At 39.6% G+C, this 22,571-nt stretch overlaps 1 protein-coding gene across 1 annotated transcript in view; it reads right to left on the bottom strand.

Annotated features, from left to right (window-relative positions):
- LOC126163101 (RNA polymerase-associated protein RTF1 homolog) overlaps positions 1 to 22,571 on the bottom strand; it is a 122,326-nt gene that overhangs the window by 13,540 nt on the left and 86,215 nt on the right. The window contains exons 9-11 of the mRNA XM_049920019.1: positions 21,667 to 21,862; positions 13,236 to 13,330; positions 10,509 to 10,671 (exon numbers count right to left, since the gene is read on the bottom strand). Of these exons, the coding sequence (XP_049775976.1) occupies positions 10,509 to 10,671; positions 13,236 to 13,330; positions 21,667 to 21,862 (454 nt within the window). The remainder of the gene's footprint in view (positions 1 to 10,508; positions 10,672 to 13,235; positions 13,331 to 21,666; positions 21,863 to 22,571) is intronic.

Below are 22,571 nucleotides of genomic sequence, written 5' to 3'. Positions count from 1 at the left end.
GGCCTATTCCAACACCCAGACAAGTTTCCTCTGCCATATGCCCTTACACAACCAATCCTCCCAGCAGCTCCAAGAACCAGCTAAAAAGGTACACCCCATCCCCATCACCCAACACCACCCCAGCATGCAACAACTGAACCAAATCCATTGTCAGGGGTTTGATGATTTATCATCACACTCTGAAAGAGGGACAACCTATTCAATATCCCTACCACCCCACCTAAAGTGGTTTTCCATCACACACCCAACTTCCATAACATCCCAGTCAAGGCATATGCCACTCCAAAACCTAAACCCTTGCCACAGGGAACATGTCCCAGTGGAAGCCCCAGGTTCAAGATCTGCCCTATTCACCTACCCCTTTTTGCTTTTGCTTTTGTTCAACCCAACAGTTGCCTTCTGGCTGTAGGGGTCAGATATAGTAGGCATATGTGCATGAGATATGCTTGCTTGTGTGAATTTGTAATATTCTTTTCATCGTGACTGTCTGCAACTCCATGTGTCATCTGTACAGTGAGTAGCAATCTGTCCTTTTTATAATATTGTTGATATTCCATCTTGGAGTTTCCATTGTTTAAGTAAAGAAAATGGTTTGTTATAAATGTGATACTGATATAGATATTATGCAAATACTGTGTTATACAAAGGGAACAAAGTAACAATGATGGAAAGTGCAGGATGGAATAATAATATGGAAAAGATAGATTGCTATTCACCATGTAGAGAAGGCACTGAGATGCAGACAAGCACAATGAAAGAGACTGCTATATTAAAGCTTTTTGCAGCAGCAGCACACATGCACATGACTGTATCTGACAGAGCACTGATCTCCTGTGGTGGGGGTAAGGAGGCAGCACATGACAGGAAGGGAAAGGGATAGAATAGTATGGGTAAGGAAAATGCTAGTGCTGCCTGTCTGGTGTGCAAAAATTACGTGGGGATACAACAGGGCTGTTAAGTGCAGTGTTGGGAGGCTGTGTTTGGGTGGGTAGGTGGCAGAAAGTGGGGCAGGGATTTAATGCTGTTATATGCTTCATGTTCAATGGTGAATTTGATATTTTGCTCAGATTTGCTGCTAATGTGTCAATTTTCTCACTCTGTCATCCAAACACTTTTTAAAGTTGATGTTTTTGCCAATGGCAAGATTATTAATTTTGAAAAAATGGTTGCTGTAAGTGGTTTACATAAGTAAGTGTGTGTTCACAGACCTCCGCCATACCCAGTTTCTTGTGTTTTAAGTAAATTATTCCTAATTATATTTATGGTGCCCTCTAATGGAATTTTGGTGTAGATGTTTACAATGTCAAGAAATGTAAATCTCGATATCAGTGGAATGTGCACATCTTTAAATATGTCCATGGGTTTATGAAGAAAATGCTTTCACAAGTATACTGAGTGTTAAGACAAGCTAGAACTTGTTTCATCTACGCGAAGGGCTGTTCCTCGAATTTACAATGGAAATGGTGGGTCAATACAACAACAATACATAATGAGATACATGTAATTCAAGAGACATCACTTTTTTTAAAAAGAGAGAGAGAGAGAGAGAGAGAGAGAGAGAGAGAGAGAGAGAGAGAGAGAGAGACAACCCAGGCAAACAGTGAAATCTCATTAGTACTCATTACTGTTTTCCCATCCATTTTTAGAAGTTCAAATTCCAAATGCATAAAACCCACACTAACACAACTTGTTTGTATGTTCTCCCTACCTGCTTAGCATGCTCAAATTTGGCAATGTTTTTCAGTATCGGCAACTGTGCACATCATAAGCTATCATAGAAATGACCATCTGACAAGCGGAAGTACAGTGAAGTACTGTAGTTCGTAAAAAGGCTGGCGATAGCTCTGATGACTTGCAACCTATCAACAAGTGCCAATCGGAGGCAGTAGTTATGTAATGGCCAAAAAAACTATAAACCAAGTGTAACTCAGTAGCTGGTCTCTGTTCGTATATGGTACAGTGAGACTTTGGTGTTTGATTAACTCTCAGTGTGTGATTTCCTTTTTGTGTTGAAAAGATTATTGATACACCATGGATGGATAAGAAGATAGTGAGGCAGTTCACTAATGAAGGAAAGTGGAACATTATTCAGGAAATAGATGAAAATCCACAGATGAAGTGTGTTGATGTTGCACAAAAACTGTACATTTCTCCACTGACATTAAACACGATAGTAAGCAAGCGAAAAGTAAATGAAGCTGCATACCTGGAAGGTGGAAACAGTAAAAGAAAACTTGTGCACAACGGTCAATTTTCAGAACTGGAAAGTTTCCCACTGAAGTGGCTTAAGCAAGCTCACACAACAAACATTCCAGTTGATGGAACTGTGGTTTATGCTACACCTTTGGCACAAAATTTGGGACTCTTAAGATTTCAAGGCATCCAGTGATTGGATCAAAAGGTTTAAGAGCCGACAATGTAGTATATGAATATGTTTGAAATGAGACTGGAAGCGTGAATATTGAAACTGTTGTCATGAAAAAAAAAATCACTGAGAGGCAAAGTCCTAATGGTATTTTTAATGCAGACAAAACAGGCCTATTTTTTCACCTTCTGTGTCCCAAGACATTGATTTCAGAGAAGAGAAATTCAGCAAAGAGAGACTGACTGTTCTATTGTGTTGCAATGCAAGTGGAACAGAAAATTGGGTGCCCCTAGCAATTGGCAAAGTGGCAAGTCCACGACGTTTCAAAAATGTGCAGACATTGCCATGCAAATACACATCTAATACGAAACCATGGGCAACTACAAATACATCCGAGGAATATCTGTGCACTTGGTATGCAGGATTGGGTGTCCGACACAGGGAAATCACCCTCTCTATTGACAAACATGCAGCACATCCTCAAGATACGATGTATCTTTGTAATAAAAATGTAGTGTTTTTTCCTGCCAATGTACAAGCCATCTTCACCCACTATCGAGGCATTACAAAATTCCTGAAACAAAAATACAGTAAAATTCTTGTATGGAAGAGGCTGTTTTGTTTTCAAAGTACAACAAAAAGAGCGATGATCCTGGATGCTATGCAATTTGTGAGAAATGCAAGGAATTCCATGCAAGAAAGCACAATATCATGCTGTTTTCAGAAGGCTGGCTTTAATTGGATACTGGCACTGACAGGAGAGATCATGCCAGAAAACAACAAAATCACAGAAGACATCACCTCACAAAACAATGAAATTGCGATTGAACAATGACAGCAGATAATGGGGCAAGGTGAAAATACTGTATGCCGTAGCTTCAGTGATTACGCTGAGTGTGACAGGTGGGAAGGAGGGAAGTAAAAAGACTGGGTGAATGTATGAAATAGAGGGCTGTCTAGAGCTGGAATGGGACCAGGGAAGGGTCTAGATGGGAAGGACAAGGATTAATGAAGGTTCCCGTAACTCTCCAGCTCTTAACCTTCATTAGCCATTGTCCTTCCCTTCTAGCCCCTTCTCTGGTCCCATTCCAGCATTACACGGCCCTCCATTCCACCAATGCACCTGTCTTCTTACTTCCCTCATTTTCTGCTACCCCCCCCCCCCTCCTCCACTGCCCTACATCTAACCTCCTAATTGCACCTAGCTGCCCACCCTCTCTCCACATCATTCCTGCGCTCCCACCCTCCACCCCAACCTTGCCTTCCCTCTTCTTCCCCAGCCCAGCCTCCTCCTATCCCTAACACCCAGTTGCCTCTCCCATCATGCACAGCTGCTTGCTGTCTGGCTTCAGCTGCCAGAGACGGTCGTGTGTGTGAGTTGTATTTGTGCAAGTGTGTGTGTGTGTGTGTGTGTGTGTGTGTGTGTGTGTGTGTGTGTGTGTGTGTGTATGCACGCGCGCGCGCGTTCCCGACAAAGGCCTCTTTGGCCATAAGCTCACTTTCCGACAGTGTTTTTCGTGTGCCTATCTCTGACTCAGTATCTCTGTTATATGGTGAGTAGCAACTATCCTTTTCATAATATTGTTATTTTCTGTTGAAAAACCTTGCTGAAAAACAAAGTAGTATTTTGTTAGCACTTTATTTTTACAAATATATGAAGCTATTCTTTAATACTTTACTTTTCAAAAAGTTTTGGACAAAGCTGTCAGAAGTGAGATTGGGCGGTAGTCGGCATAAACCTATCCCCCTTCTTATGCAATGCTTTAAAATAGCATATTTAAATCTATTAGGAAAAAATGCCCTGCTTTAGTGAGCTATTTCATATGTGGCTGAGAGTCCTACTGTCTGTCGGGAATAAGCTTTTTGTACTTTGTTGGAGATGCCATCAATTCCAAGCAACCTTTTACTTTTGTGACAGTTTATTATTTTCCTACTTCAAAAGGAGAGGTGGGTAGAATTTCAGTTTTATAAAATTGCATATGTATTGCCTCTTCCATGTATAGCTTTGCCTTTTCTAATGAAAATCGGGATCCTACTTTCTCCACAACACTAAAAAATTATTACTAAAAATATTTCAATCAGTCATTTTGTTAATAAACTTTTCATCCAATCTGATGGTAATACTGTCTTCTTGTGCTATTGGTTGTGCTGTTTCCCTTTCAACAGCATCCCAAATTGTTTTCATTTCATTATCAGAGTTGATGATGTCAAACATACTACTAGACTTTTTAATAACTTTCTTTAATATAGTACTGATGTTTTTATAATATTTGACTGTTTTTGGGTCGTTACTATTTCTTGCCTTTCCAGTTAGAAGATATTTCTTTTTACATGGTTTCTTACAATTATATTTATCTGTTTTCTTAGGGGAACTGTTTTCGAAAATACTATTTTAAATTAGCATCAGGTTCCCAGTACGCATCATCCCCATCTAACTGAACACACCATTTCAGAGGACTGTTTTACATTACTGTATGGAACTATATCATTCACTGTAACTAGCTGTGCAGCATGATCAGAAAGACCATTCTTAAGAGGATAAATGTTTATTTGATCAAATTTATCTTGGTCTATGAAAATATTATCTATTAGTGTGCTACTTTCCTGTATAACCTGAGTAAGAAATTCAATAACTGATGTTAAATTGAAAGAACTGAGTAATACCTTAAGACAATTCTTTCCATCAGACGCTTTCATAAAATCTACTTTGAAATCCCCAAAAATAACAACTTGCTTCCCCCTGTCTGACTGACATCACAATAAGGAATCCAAGCTTTTCAGAAATCACTGAAAATTTCCCAATGGGGTCCTATGCACAGTTACAATTATAAAATTACCATCATTTAGTTTAAGCACACAGCTACATGCCTCTATACACTGCTCTACACAATTTTTTTTTAGTTTCCTAATTTTCCACACTATGATAATTTTTAACATATATGGCAACTCCATTTTTCCATATTGTCACACTGTTACATGTGCTGAAAGCATAAATTCACTTGCATTTACCTTTTACGTATCTGTCACTGTATGATGCTCGGAGAAGCATAGCACATCTATTGCATTCTGTGTTTCCAAATCTTCCAAACAAACAAGACATTTATTTTCTTTGTTTTTTTAATCCTGGTATTCTGATGCAATACACTAACACTGTTTCTCATCGTACTTTTTTGAGAATGTTTTAACATCTTTAGTACCAGCCTGCCTGAGCTTCTTACTGTGCCTTATTCCTTTCAACATTATATCACTGGGCACTGATCCTAACCTAAGAAAGCGGTACTCCCATGAGTTTCAGCAGACTTCTTAAGGATTTTGCAATCAACCCAGTGAATTTACCCTTCCCTTTCCTACAGAGATACAGACCATGCCTAGTGAAATCAGATTACCAATAGCACTTACAGAAACCAAACCCATGTCAGACCCAGTAGCCACCCAAAGCACTCAATCGAACTCCATACTGACCCTCCTTGCAGAGCTGTTCAATGGGGACAGAAAGCATACATCAACCCGACGTTTATGTGGTTCATTGCACAAGCTATCTCAAAGCAACGGCATAATTATGGACATCACATCATTCCAGATGTGAGTACAATATAGTCAATTTAACATAAAGGACATTCACAATTATACATGTTCCTGCCAAAATTTTATTCACATCTGCTCGGCAATGGTACTAAATGCCAAAACAGTCTGTTGTTAATAAAGATTAATTATTATAAGCATATATTCTGGTGCATCTTTCAGGCTCAAAACACAACAGCTTATACACTGAAGAGCCAAAGAAACTGGTACACTTGCCTAATATCGTGTAGGACCCCCGCAAGCACGGAGAAGTGCTGCAACAACGTGGCATGGACTCTACTAATGTCTGGAGTAGTGCTGGAGGGAACTGACACCATGAATCCTGCAGGGCTGTCCATAAATCCGTAAGAGTACATGGCAGTCGAGATCTCTTCTGAACAGCACGTTGCAAGGTATCCCAGATATGCTCAATAATGTTCATGTCTAGGGAGTTTGGTGGCTAATGGAAATGTTTAAACTCAGAAGAGAGTTCATCGAGCCACTCTGTAGCAATTCTGGATGTGTGAGGTGTTGCATTGTCCTGCTGGAATTGCCCAAGTACGTCGGAACTCACAATGGACATGAGTGGATGCAGTTGATCAGACAGGATGCTTATGTATGTGTCACCTGTCTCGAGTCATATCTAGATGAATCAGGGGTCCCATATCACTCAACTACACACGCCCCACACCATTACAGAGCCTCCACCAACTTGAACAGTCCCTGCTGACATGCAGGGTCCATGGATTCACAAGGTTGTCTCCATACCCATTCATGTCCATCCGCTCCATACAATTTGAAGTAAGACTCGTCCGACCAGGCAACATGTTTCCAGTCATTAACAGTCCAAAGTCTATGTTAACAGTCCCAAGCAAGGCATAAAGCTTTGTGTCATGCAGTCATCAAGGGTACACAAGTGGGCCTTTGGCTCCGAAAGCCCATGCTGATAATGTTTCATTGAATGGTTCGCACGCTGTCACTTTTTGATGTCCCAGCACTGAAATCTGGAGCAGTCTGCAGAAGGATTGCACTTCTGTCATGAACAATTCTCTTCAGTCATCATTGGTCCTGTTCTTGCTGGATCTTTTTCCGCACAGCGATGTCGCAAATTTGATGTTTAACCAGATTCCTGATAATCATGGTATACTTGTGAAATGGTCATACGGGAAAATCCCCACTTCATCACTAATTCGGAGGTGCTGTGTTCCATTGCTCGTGCGCCTACTGTAACACCACAATCAAACTCACTTAAATCGTGATAACCTGCCATTGTAACATCAGTAACTGATCTAACAGCTGCGGCAGACACTTGTTGTCTTTTATAGGCGTTGCTGATCGCAGCTCCGTACACTGCTTGTTTACGTATCTCTGTATTTGAACGTGTGTGCCTATACCAGCTTCTTTGGCACTTCCGTGTAGTACAAAGAAGAAACATTGAAGAAGACTCGCCCAAATACAGAGGCCTCAACAGAAACATTAAGAAGGTGACCAGAAGAGACCTAGAGAACACAAAACACAATACTGATCAAGGAGACCATGAAAAACCATGTAAACATGAGTCTTCCATTCCAGTCAACCTAAAGGCAAGCTAATCATCCACAAAATTTGGAATGGCAGAGAAGCAGTTGTTACTGAAAGAGAGGAAATTATATAAATTGACAAAGACTTATCAGAAACTGTACAATCAGTCACAAGACAAAGCCAGCAAGATGAATCATTAACATCTGTAATGAATGTGGGACTGGAAGAATTGGAATGAAATTGAAACAGTTCTGAACTAACTCAATACTTGTAAGGCACCAGGCAAAGATCAGATCAAGAGGAGATGCTTAAAATTGTAGAAGAGAGACTAGAAGAAGCATTCCTAATTCTATTAAATAAATATCTTGAGGAAGGGGAGATTCCAGTCATGGAATATACATGATGATGATGACTGGTTTGTGAAGGACTCAACTCTGCAGTCATCAGCACCTGTACAAAGTCCCAATTTTTACACAGTCTAATGCAGCCACTGTAACGAATGATGACGACGCCACTAGACCACGAGCTGTGGACTGTAAAATACAGACAACATTCTCTCCTTTCATAAATGTGACTACACAAATACTGAGAATTGCAAGCCTATTAGTCTTATCTATCAAACAATGGAAAATCCTGGTTGGAATAACAACAATATGGAAAGGATAGGTTGCTACTCACCGTATAGTCACAGACAGGAACAATGGAGACTGCCAAAATATTACGCTACCACACAAGTTCCTTCTTCCGAAATAGAAAACTAATGTGTGCGAGTTAAGGTTGTGTGAATGTGTATGTCTTTTCCATTCCAGAAGAAGGATCTTGTCTGAAAGCTTAATATTTTAGCAGCCTTTCTCATTGTGCTTGTATGTGACTCAGCACCTACTCTCTATGATGAGATGCAAAGCATACACTTTATATTCTAGTCTTACCTATCTTTTACAAGCTGGTAACAACAATCAGTATGAACCACCCGAAAGAAAAATTTCAATTTTTACCACCTAATGAAACAGGCATGATTCAGAAAAGGTTTCAGTACAACTGACCATATTCAAAGCACTATGCACATTGACAGAAAAACGTCCAGATTATGATATCCCACTTCACATGGCCTTCACAGACTACCAGAAGGGGTTCGACATGATCAAAACCTGGGCTCTATTGAAAGCAATGAACACGGCCCACACTGACTGCAAATACACTAATTTGATCAACTTCTTTATGAGAATGCCACTATGTGTGAAAACAAAGGAAGACTGGATCACTGGAAAATTTCCCATGAGGAGAGATGTCTATAAAAGGAGACACAATCTGATGTAAGTTGTTCACCTTGGCTCTGTAGGACGTGTTTGAATGTCTATCCTGGTGACGCAGTAAGAACTATATGGAAAACATCTCAATGTTTTTGCTTTACAGATTTCATCCTCTTTCGCAGCGACACGCTACTTCCAGAATAGAACTCAAGCAGCTGCTAGCCAGGGACTGTAAAACTGGCCCTTACTAGTGTAGCAATCTGGCCAAAAATTTTCTGTCAAAAGACCTAAGTCATGAGTCCTGTCAATATTACTGTCTTCACTGAAAACTATGCTCTGAAAGTAGTAAATGAAAACATTTATCTGCGACCCTAAAATTAAACTTGGCAAAGATAACCAGACAGCATGAATCACCAAGAAAACGGGTCTCACCTGGAAATGACATCCAACAAGAAGAGGGAAAGAACTGGATCTAGGCTGTCCAGCGAACTTGTTTATTTCCACTCTGGTAGTCTGAATCTATGGATCTTGCTAGTAATTATAACAATGCTGATCATTCACAAACCCAATCAACCACCCCGTCCCCTTTTGTGTGCAGGGAAGTTTATTTCTAGATGCAACGAGGATTCCCCTGACAGAGACATCACGTACACTATGCACCATTCAAAAACCAACTTATGATTCATTCAGAATGAGTTCAAAAATTTTCAGCAACCAACAGGGATGCGTTTCAAAATCATATGAATAATTGATAGACCAGTGAGCGCTTTATGCTTGCCACCTGGGTAAGAGACCTCCTTTCTGACAGTCAAGCATTAACCGCCTTGCATAACAATAAAGTTATTTTTGTCAGTTAGCTAAAGAAATTTCTTTTATTGATCTTTTCCACTGAGGCATTCAATGTATTTGAAACGAAGAGTTTAGTTAGTGAATGTTTTTATCTTATAGCACGTATGGCAATATGGGGTTTGTCCCCCCCCTCCACCTCCTAGAAACGGGCACGCTGTGCATGCACGAATCTGGCAGCTTGGTCGCACCAGTAAAATTTTTCCCGGTAGCGTCTAGCTGCTGCTTGCTGCGGCTGCTGCTTACACAGCGAACAGCCACATTTTGTGGCCAGAAGTGGGAGAAGGTATTACTCGTATGTGACTCAACTGCGCATGCGCAAGAGCCCGCTCATAAGTGCTGAAATGAATCTAATGTAAACAGCTGGAGGAAATTTGCTGGCATGAAGCATTTGCATAGTCTTCCTAAAGCCTTTGACACATTTTGCTGTTGGCATATGCTTGTACCTATACGAGCACTGTGTTTTGTTCTTGTATATGGTGCATTTCCTTTGCAATTTTAGTTTTATTTTCGTTTTTTTTTTTCTCCTCTCGTTAATGTTTTATTGATGCAGTATTATTTCTTACCAGTCAGAATTTTAAAAAAATTAACTGAAAACTAAAACAATTAATAGATCATGGAATTCTAAAAAATTGCCGGTTTTTTACCGGATCTCCCTGGTTGTATACACCATGTGTAAGGTAAGATCTGCATGCTTTCAGAAGATTTAATTTAAAGCTTTTTTCTTCAGAGTATGTTCAATGTCAGTGTTACTGTGGGGCCAAATCTATAAAACCATATTAAGTAACTACATATTTCAATTTCAGCAGCAATTTAATCATAGTATACAGCTTAGTACATAAGAATGATTCTCATGATACACAGCTTGTTGCCTTGGAGCCAGAAAAAAAAGAGACTTTTGGAAAAGCATTACTTTTTTCCCTGCTTGACAGTGGTCCACAAGAAACTTTTTTTATCCAACTCACCATTATGGCCTTCTCTGCTTCTTCAACATTTTTCTTGCGGTTACGATCATTGATATAACTAATACTGGAAATAGTCGATGTTCGTAATTTGTCAAGTTCTTCAGCTCTTTCTTCCAACTCTTGGAGTTTCTGCTGAATCCTTGCTGCCTCTTCTTCATCACCCCTGCAAAAAAAGAAGGGGGAACATAAAATATGAAATATACTGAACAGGTTATTGGTATTCCAAGCCCATATTTTTATAATAAAACCAGGAATTGCTACAGAGAAAAATACAAAATGAGAGGAAAATCAATACATCACAATACAGCAGACAATGACTTTCACAAGCCACAATGGCTTAATGTGAACTGTACCATAATTATTTGGCATCTTACCTATCACATTTCAAGGTACCATGTGAAAAAAATTACTCCCATAAACTTTTATCTGAGCTATAAGCTATTGTTTTGAAACATCATCATAATGTAGTATTGGTGAAGAAGTGGGGGTGAAATGCAATAACAATCCTTCATATTAGCAAACTATTGGAATTTTAAAGCAAGTTTGTTCTTGTGATGCACAGCACATCAGGGCAGCAGGGACCACAGGGAGTAAATCCCCCCCCCCCCCCCCCCCCCACACACACACACACACACACACCGAATACTGCGTGAGAGGAGCAGTGTGCAGGATGTAAGTTGCACATCTCAGGCAGCATTAAAAGGAACAAACGTTTACACGCTTCATACAATCTACGTGAAAACTTCTATATTAAGCAACAAATGCACATACCCTTGAGGTGACATAACTGACAGGATTGTGAAATACACATTTGCAGACGGCGGTAGTATCACGTACACAAAGTATAAAAGGGCAGTGCATTGGCAGAGTTAGAATTTGTATTCTGGTGAGTCATATTAAAAGTTTCTAATCTGAATTAACATATTTTGAACCTGGAATGGTAGTTGGAACTATACGCATAGGGCATCCCATTTGGGAAATTGTTAGGAAATTCAATGTACAGCAGCTGACAGTGTCAATAGTGTGCCGAGAATACCAAATTTCACGCATTAGCTCTCACAATGGACTGTGCAGTGGCTGATGGCCTTCACTTAATGACTGACAGTAGTGGCATTTCTGTGTAGTCATCACTGCTAACAGACAAGCAACACTGCCTGAAATAACCACAGAAATCGTTGCGAGATGTACAAAGAATGCATCCATTAGGACATAGGGTGAAATCTGGTGTTAATGGGCTATGGCAGCAGACGACTGATGTAAGTGCCTTTGCTAACAGCAAGTCGTCGCCTGCAGAGCCTATTCTGGGCTCATGACCAAACTGGCTGGAACCTAGATGACTGAATAACCATGGCTGGTCAGATGTGTGGGATGAGTTTACATGGAATGGACTGGGTCCTCTGATCCAACTGAACCGTTCATTGACTGGAAAGGGCTATGTCTGGCTAGTTGTAGACCATTTGCAGCCATTCTTGGACTAGTATGTTTCTGAACAACAACGGAATTTTTAAGATTGACAATGCACCATGTCACCGGATCACAATTGTTCACGACTGGTTTGAAGAACATTCTGGACAATCCAAGCGAATGATCTGGCCAACCAGGTCGCCCGACATGAATCCCATCAAACATTTATACGACATAATCTAGACATCAGTTCATGCACAACATCCTGCTTCACCACACTTGCACAATTATGGACAGATATAGAGGCAGCACGACTCAATATTCCTGTAGGGGACTTCTAATGACTCGCTGAGTCCATGCCATGTTGAGTTGCTGCACCATGCTAGGCAAAATGAGATCCAAAACGATATTAAGAGGTATCCCATGACTTATGTCAGCGAAGTGTAATTCTACATTTGTCTTGTCTTAGAGAGCAGTTTCACAAAAATGTGAAATTAGAAACAAACAACGGAAAATCCAGGATGGAATTAACAACGTTATGAAAAACAAAGTTGCTGCTAATTAAATAGCAGAGATGCTGAGTCACAGATTGGAACAACAAAATTATTATATTGTGACAGTCTTTTTGATGTGCGTATCTGTGACTCAGCATCTCTGCTATATGGTTGAGTAGCAACTGTTCTTTTCCTAATACTGTGAATTTAAAAACAGGAATACTGAACAATGGCATTTTGACTGCTAGTTTTCTGACTTCTACTGAGTAAGGACTAGGACGACACCAAGGTGTCATGAAAAAGTGTGCAGACTAAGATTGTTTATAAACCTTAAATAAAAACTTCTATAGTGAGATAGTGAGGAATGGAGGAGAAAATGGAGGCATGCAACACCAAGATAGATATCTATCAACAAATAAAAATAGTATCTTGCAATGATGACAATTGCTGAAGACATGACATAAGGTAACAACACTACGTCTGTCTCCCCCCCCCCCCCCCCCCCCACATTCAAAGCTGAATCATCTTTGTTACTTGACGATGAAGCATCTTATCAATTAAAATAATCTAACACCATGACAGGGATTGAATTAAACAGACAAACACACATAATAAATAATTTGTATGTATGTACAGATGAGAAACTAAAACGGGCCTACATCAAGCTACGATGGAAGTACACTATCGTATTCACCATGTCATTTTCTCAACCAGTCTTTTCCTATTTGTCACACAGTTTCATACAACATAACAAATGTAAGCTATTCACTAGTAAACACTTATGAGTTAGCTGTTGTGTCTAAAAATTATATTCAAATAAAATAATTACCTCCCAGCAGCCATATCTCGCTCTTTCATCAACTGAGTTTTCTTCATTGCATAATTATAAACATTTGTCTTAAACCTTTCTTTTTCACGAATAATCTGTAAAGTATAATAATAGCTATTAGGATATAACAACAATAATCAATGACAGTGCAGGTGTAATATTCTTACTAAAATTGTGTAGCAAATAGATGAGCTATCTGCTTAAAATCATTCTATAAACTAAAGGACATCTATCTTCAGTTATAATAATTTTTTAAAAAATGGTAACAAGCATTCTGAGTACTGGACATTCGCTTACATATTATTCTCTCTGTCTCAATGGGGATGGTGTGGTTGAACATTACTTCATTGTTGTTATCAACTGTAATATTAAAATACACTCCTGGAAATTGAAATAAGAACACCGTGAATTCATTGTCCCAGGAAGGGGAAACTTTATTGACACATTCCTGGGGTCAGATACATCACATGATCACACTGACAGAACCACAGGCACATAGACACAGGCAACAGAGCATGCACAATGTCGGCACTAGTACAGTGTATATCCACCTTTCGCAGCAATGCAGGCTGCTATTCTCCCATGGAGACAATCGTAGAGATGCTGGATGTAGTCCTGTGGAACGGCTTGCCATGCCATTTCCACCTGGCGCCTCAGTTGGACCAGCGTTCGTGCTGGACGTGCAGACCGCGTGAGACGACGCTTCATCCAGTCCCAAACATGCTCAATGGGGGACAGATCCGGAGATCTTGCTGGCCAGGGTAGTTGACTTACTCCTTCTACAGCACGTTGGGTGGCACGGGATACATGCGGACGTGCATTGTCCTGTTGGAACAGCAAGTTCCCTTGCCGGTCTAGGAATGGTAGAACGATGGGTTCGATGACGGTTTGGATGTACCGTGCACTATTGAGTGTCCCCTCGACGATCACCAGTGGTGTACGGCCAGTGTAGGAGATCGCTCCCCACACCATGATGCCGGGTGTTGGCCTTGTGTGCCTCGGTCGTATGCAGTCCTGATTGTGGCGCTCACCTGCACGGCGCCAAACACGCATACGACCATCATTGGCACCAAGGCAGAAGCGACTCTCATCGCTGAAGACAACACGTCTCCATTCGTCCCTCCATTCACGCGTGTCGCGACACCACTGGAGGAGGGCTGCACGATGTTGGGGCGTGAGCGGAAGACTGCCTAACGGTGTGCGGGACCGTAGCCCAGCTTCATGGAGACAGTTGCGAATGGTCCTCGCCGATACCCCAGGAGCAACAGTGTCCCTAATTTGTTGGGAAGTGGCGGTGCGGTCCCCTACGGCACTGCGTAGGATCCTACGGTCTTGGCGTGCATCCGTGCGTCGCTGCGGTCCGGTCCCAGGTCGACGGGCACGTGCACCTTCCGCCGACCACTGGCGACAACATCGATGTACTGTGGAGACCTCACGCCCCACGTGTTGAGCAATTCGGCGGTACGTCCACCCGGCCTCCCGCATGCCCACTATACGCCCTCGCTCAAAGTCCGTCAACTGCACATACGGTTCACGTCCACGCTGTCGCGGCATGCTACCAGTGTTAAAGACTGCGATGGAGCTCCGTATGCCACGGCAAACTGGCTGACACTGACGGCGGCGGTGCACAAATGCTGCGCAGCTAGCGCCATTCGACGGCCAACACCGCGGTTCCTGGTGTGTCCGCTGTGCCGTGCGTGTGATCATTGCTTGTACAGCCCTCTCGCAGTGTCCGGAGCAAGTATGGTGGGTCTGACACACCGGTGTCAATGTGTTCTTTTTTCCATTTCCAGGAGTGTACATCCTGTGTAAAGGCAGGGTACACGGAATTCTAGCACTAAACAGTACATAGGCGAATAACATGTCACCTACTGCTAGAAAATTTGCTGCAATATGCTTAATACGACCTTTCACATAAATTAACATATTTAGCTTTGGTGTCAATAGGAACCATCTTAATCAAGTAACAAAGTCAAAGGAATTGGAGCTGACAAAATATCTGAACAATTTTCATTGTACGACAAATAAAGCTAAAATTTTAATTTTGAGGAAAATCTTTTTTATAGCTGTTTTTTGTTGTACACTGCCAAATCTTGGTCAGGGCATTAAAGTGTTGCCCTCATCTGCCTAAGGCCATTTATTTGAGGCAGCAAGAACTACAGAAAGTACACACGACTGTGCTGAGGCAGGCCCAATGCGCATCAAACTTACTCATTACTAATGACCTCGACAGCTGTTCGTATGTGGCGTAGCAGGAAACTCCTAGATCGAGAACAAGACATCACAACTGAGGCAGTTCAAACATACTTTTAGTAAAAGGGAAACCGGCAAAATTTCACAACTAACTAAACACAATGAAAACTGCATGCATGACAAATAAGTGTTTAATACAGACATTGTTTGAATGTCATAACATTTTGCTCTTCACATTTTTTGCCCTGTTGTTCAGGAACAGTGTAGTATCAGAAAATGGCTATAGTTTTCGTTCACTGAGCATTCGCTTATAAGCAAAATTTATTGTCTGGTATGATTAATTAATGAAATCATTTTATAACTGTATTTTTGTCTACCTCTGATCTCACCACCGGTTGGTTCCTCTCATCCTAGACTGTGACCTGCATTACTCTTTATCCCCACTACCCACAATATCCCTCTTTCTTCCTCAAGGAAGGAACTATTGCGCGTGCACATACGTACATTTGTGTGTGTGTGTGTGTGTGTGTGTGTGTGTGTGTGTGTGTGTGAGAGAGAGAGACCACTACTACACACTTTGCATACTGAAGGTTAATACTGACCACCAGCATTCTGTCTCATGAATTATTAATAGGGACTAGAAAACAGAGCATCTATTTTTGGAAAAATTTGTATCTATTTTTTTGCTTGTAAATGATTAAACGCATAAATTTAAAAGGTTGTCATGCTACATAAGTGAAGACACAAACTATTAGTGCTCTGAAACTGACTTAAAAAAAATTGCTGACTGGGAACTTTTTGACTAGAATATTTACTTTTGCAAAACCTTCAACCCCTTTTTCTTCCAAAATGGTCATCATTTTCTTTGTTTGGCTGTATTTAAGCTTTCAAAAATGATTGTTCTGTTGAAAAGCAGCAGCATTTTCCCACCAGTTAAGTGAATGTGTCACCGGTATAAGGCGTTTCTGGTCATTATTTGTCTTTTCCAGCCCAATTTTAAGATTAAAAAATCCGCCGGCCACAATCGGCACGGCACACTGATACATTGTTACATTCGTACACTTTTTTTGCAAGTAAGTTCTTGTGCACATTATCTTTCCAAATTGGGCTTCGGCATTAACTGCTAACATTATCGATATTGTCCACATAAAATAAAGCTATTTCAAACTATCTGTAATAAACAGCCCATCTGGATACAATTCTCTATGAAACAGCGCCTATTAAGAAATTTCACGTTTTCACATTTTGAGGCAAATTCACATTGATTTCACATTTATAGAAAAGTGCGAATTTTTCTGGTCCCTAATTATTAGTAATATTTTTCAAGATACCTAAATGTAATATAAAATTAAAAATACAAGATAATTAGGACATACAACAGATTCAGTTCTCTTAATGCAGTAGTTACATGGCAGCTACTCTTACATGTCAAGAGCATAAAAAGTACCTTTCCAACAATTTCAGAATATAGGGCTGTACATTACATGTTTATTATGTAAGTATAGCCATTAACATAGATTTTTCCTCTTTCACAACTCTGGAGAATCTAGACAAGGCAGAGGCTTGGCCTTGCACCAAGCCAACACACTCGACGCCATAACCTGGGCCATCTGTGTTCAAATATATCTTCAGTTCATATTTATGCTTAGAAATTTATGAGCACTAGCTCTCGAATCTCTTTATAGGAGAGGGAACAGATGTTTCTCTCTTCTTTTACAACTGTGTTATCTAACTTTTGACGAACAGCGGGACCACAGCACCCAGAGACAACAGTGGTCATGTGTGGGTGAGTTGTGTGTAGCTAAAATCAAACAGTCTAATACTGAATGTGCCTGCCTGCTGTTCAGCACCTCCTCTAAGCAGTGAGTACCAATCACTCTTAATATTTATAATGAAAAGTTGGATAATTATGTTCTTTCTTTTCCTCACTCAGGACTCCGAGTCCCTTGATACAAGGATTAAGAAAGAAAATAGCCATGTCATGAGATTTCTGCAGTAGATTAACAACTTCCCCTTTTACGAAGGCTTCATCGCACCCTTTCAGCAATTTCACTGCTGCCTTGACATCTCTGAGATGAATCTAGTAGACTAAATGGTCACTACAAAAACGCAAGGTCAGCTTTTTTAACCCTCCAACTCATTTATAGCTTCTTTATAACAGTCCAGAAATTTAATTACAATGTCCAGTACATCTGGGTGATGTTTGTTCCTGCTTCTTTTTCCTCCAACAGTAAATTCTCAATGTGTTTCATTTCCGAAGAAACTGAATTCAACATCACGTAGATACTACTCCATCTAGCTTCAACATCTTGATGTAATTTTTTTTTCTAATCTTGCCACAACACCATATCGTTTCACAAACGTCACTATTCTACACATAGCCTGAACCAAATTTTCATTTTCACGCAGCTCTTTATGAAGCAACTTTTCATCTAACAAGTGCCTTACGGCTGTATTTATGCCATGCACAGCAAATAGGAGAAATTTGTGAAGTTAAAGAGTTTTATTTATGTTTGGCATTAAATTTCAGAGCAGTTACATCTATCTCAGACATTTTCTCAAATAAATCCTTGAATATACATGGACACCGTTCCTAGAGAAGGAAAACCCTCTTGTATACTCACACATCGATTCAGATTAGTTATTGGGAGAGACTAATAAATATTTCTCTATTGACAATGTTGAAGAACCATAGATCCAATACACACATTTGTCTCTGGTTGTCTCTTTATTGTTCTTAAAACTGTTCTTTATGTCAGAAGTCTGATATTTTTGCACTCCTTCTTATCATGCCTGCAGTGCTTTCTTCTCTTTAGTGCTGAAAGCAACCCACAGGACCACAATATAAAATTAAAAATATCATTAACAAACATTTTTATGTCAAATACAGCCCATAGCTCTCTCAACTCTCTAAAATAATGAAGCAATTTTTTTCCAAAATACAAGACAAGAAAACAGCGGAGGGAAATATTATGGTGATTATTCCCATAATGGTCCGAAGTCAAAACTAGGTGGACAGTTCCTTTCAAAAATAAGGTTGGTTGGTTGACCTGGGGGAGCAGACCAAACAGTGAGCTCATCAGTCCCATGGGGTTAGGGAAGGAAGTTGGCCATACCCTTTTAAAGGAAACATCCCGGCTTTTGCCTGAGCTGAAGCGATTGAGGGATATCATGGAAAACCTAAATCAGGATGGCCGGACGAAGGTTTGAACCATCATCGTCCTTGAAAATAAGAAAAGTTATTAAAATTGTTCAATGAAATCACAGGAATGCTTCTTCTGAATCTGTTCTCAAAATTTAATTTACATTCATTTTTGTTTCACCACAAAGAAAAAAAACTAACATCTTATTACTGTTCCAAACGTCTGTTCATAGTTCAAAAAAAGTACACAGAGAAAAGAAAACCTTTTTTCTCAAACCAAAAGTGTCTATGATAACAGTACCAGGTCAGACAGTGACAAACATGTTAAGTCATTGGAACACCACATTATGCCCAAAAGATGTATATCATGCAGGAACAAAACTATCCAACAGATTACCAAGACATATAAAATCTCTTCCTGAAGTAAAGAGCTTTAAAAAGCCTGTGACAGCCTACCTTCTGAAAAACTGCTACTATTCAGTCTCTCAGTATCTTATGCAAGAAAAAATGTAATCTGTCTCTCTAATTGTAGAAATTAGTTATAAATATAAAATTTGTAATTATTAACTGTATAGATCGAATTTGTTATAAAAATTTAGATGATGTATGTTTGATGTTTGAAGAACAAATAGATAAAAAGGTATTCTGTCCAATATCCTGTGTACGATGTATGTATTGAGAAAGAGATTTATATGGAATAATAAATAAATAAATAAAACTTCATATCTTTAACTTTACATGGCACTGAGGAGCTTGACTTAAATAAGACTACCCATGAAAGAGATGCTTCAGTTTAGATAATTTAAACATATGTTTCAAAAATTAACAGAAGCTTGCAAATAAAACTTAGTCAGTGTCATTTCAAACTATTGTAAGAATAAAAATAGAAAATTTCAGGAAAATCTGGTAACATTAGCTTGGCACCTTGTTCATCCAACACGAAATGATGCAAATTCCTAATACAATTAAACAACTAGCACCTTCAAATTATTCCAGCAGATTTTACCCTGGCTAAGTCTAGGTACTTGCAGCTGACCCTATGTTCCATTTGCTGACATTTGTAGAACATTATCCTCCACTGAAGCACTGTTCAAATGGCACTTTAGAGTGAGCAAAGTGGCACCTTGCAGACTCACTGTGCCAGATGTCTGTTGCTGGCTCTTGCCCCATAGCACCTTGTGGCTCTAAATGTGTGAAACAGCAGTAATGAGCTTACGAATGAGTCTGAAGGCGTAAATGACCAATTCTACAACTGTGACTCTACTCTGCACTACATCTACATCTGTAGGGTTGTAAGCCAATCCCTTCCTTTATTGCTTATTATTAATATTAGCTCTGTTTAACTGATAGGTTACTCCACTCTAGAATAACTTACTACCATGTCATATCAGATTTGACTGCTGTAACTGTGTGCCTCTGAAAGCACTGTGGTGCACCTGTAACTTACATTCAAAAATTCGATTCTTGAAAGTAATTTGAAACAAAAAAAAAATGTGTTATTCGGTTTGTTGTTCTACAACACACTTTTTTGCCAAATGTTATCCCATCTACTCAAATATTTTGGCTGAAACCTGGACTCATACTTGGGCAAACTACTGTTTATCCCCAACAGTAATTAAATTTAAGTGCACTTTGGTTAACATTACAGTCACCTTTAATAAGAAATTGTATGCCCACACCCCACAATATTGTCTGCGAGATAAATGACTAGTACTGAAAGTTCACGCTACCCCAGTCTCTACGACTTGTGTACTCTAATGGCAAAAACAAAACACATCATGAAGTTTGTATCTAAGATTCATAAATTCATTTTCAGTTACTAGATATAACAGATCACCTCAAAAACTGCAAAGGACTACTGGGTGTGGACAAAAATATCTAAACACCAAGAATACAACACATGTACAAAAACATATGCCACTCAAAACAGCTTCCAATCATATAGGAATGGATAAATACAGGTCTCGTCTGATTTAGAAGGGAATCTTATACTATTCATCCTGCTGAAAAGTGCCAAGTTCAGGCAACGATGATTGAGGTGGATAGCAATCAGTCACTCTTCTCTCCAATGCAGACCACAAAGTCTCAGTAATGCTGGGATCTGATTAATGTGATGGCCAACAGAACTGCGATGAGCCACACACAGACATGACAAAAAGACTATCAGAAAGTGAGCATCTCCGCTATATGGTGAGTAGGAACTACCCTTTTCATAATACTGTTACATTCCATCCTGGATTTTTCACTGTTTGAAATGACAGTGATATGGAGGTATGCATATGATTTCACGCCCATGTACTTTAGCAATTCCATCAATCTGTGATGAGAAATGTGTCACAATTTTCATCAATTTAACCTTCCTCAGATCTTTTCAAAGATACATATTCTATAGTTTAATGCATGAATAATTTCATTTTTCCTTGTTGTAGAAGTAGGTGTCATCATAAATAAGACTGATTCAGGGCGTTATCCACATAAAAGACATACCCCTGTTGCTTGCGATGTTGAAAACCCCTTCTGAAAATGACACTATTCATCTCTTCACGACAAGCACTTCTCTCTTCTTCAGGAAACATTATTAGGTAGTAGGCAGTCTGTCACAAAACCTTGTCAGGTACCAGCATATAAAACTTCAACTTGCCTTCTTTTTTCACAGGCACTGCCATTGTCTCACTGGGAGTTGATCACTCCAACATCTATGTAACTACTGACTGACACGAATCCCAATATTAACCTAGGCACACAATGTTACATTCCTCCACAGATACCAGTATTGTTTTAATCACACTGGTCAGCGTAATCTCTTCAGGGTATGACCGGGCATTCATCGTGTCTTGTTGGTATGGCGATAAAATGGCTACTGAAGGGAGATACACAAAGCTTGAAAGTAAAGAATGTGTTGTGCTACTGGGATGGAGACCTGTGTATACGATTTATCTAACATTAAAACTTGACTTATCACATTTCATCAGTCCTAGTACAAGAGTGCAATGAAGAGAAAACAAAATTGATATGTTTACTAGGGTAAGTATATGTAAGTATAACTTGTACAATGTGGGCAGCCCCAGTACGGAAAAAAGGGCAACAGATACTTACTTTTTCTATATCTTCTTCTTTAAATTCATAAATCATTGCTTCCTTTATATCTTTCAGTTTTTGTTCAAGGTCCTCCTGAGTAGGCAGAGATACACCTTGTAAGGCACACGTTTCTCTCCATTTGTTAAACTCACTATCGGTAAAATCCTGATTGCTCACAAATTCCAAACGAAACACTCGCTCCTGTATACCATGCCTGTAATCAAATAAATCAATAATTAACATGTAAAAATCTTTTAATATATATAACATAATTAATAAAAAAACATTTACCAGTAGCCTTCTCTAGAACTAACACTTGTTTACAATGCAAAATGTATTGACACAAATAATCCTTGGTTAATAGGCTGTAGTTTAGTAGTCATGTTCACAACAACTGTATATGACCTGTTTTAAACTGATTATGCAAGATGAGTATCTGGCCACATTCTCATCTTCCATTGCACCCTGTAACTATTGTCATGTTATACAGTGTCTTCATGACCTGTGATACAAACCATTATATGCAGCTGTTTGGGAGTACTTGCTTCCATGATGTTATACACAAATTGTGGTTAACAATGCGAACATCCAGAATAACAGATTTAAAATAACTCCTATGCAGCCAATGTAGACAATTTAACTGCAAAATCCTAAGTTTTGTTTGTGATACAAAGCTTTTAATGTACAAAAAGTCCAGTATGATATCACAACAGCAGAATTATTTTAAAAAAAAAGTATGGTATTGTGACAGTCATGTAATACAAGCGTCACAGCTGATGCTCTGACTATCCTGTTAAGAAACAGTGCCAAAAACTGGTTCAATAAATGAAGGAAACGAACTTAACTTTGGGAAATGAAAAGATCATCGACTTAAGGCAATTACAGCTGGTGGATGACCATGTACACCAATCGGTCAGAACATT

This window comes from Schistocerca cancellata, chromosome 2 (genome assembly GCF_023864275.1).
Source record: "Schistocerca cancellata isolate TAMUIC-IGC-003103 chromosome 2, iqSchCanc2.1, whole genome shotgun sequence".
Taxonomy (NCBI): Eukaryota; Metazoa; Arthropoda; class Insecta; order Orthoptera; family Acrididae; genus Schistocerca; species Schistocerca cancellata.
Note: the sequence above shows the minus strand (reverse complement) of the source record. Positions and strands in the feature narration are given on the sequence as shown.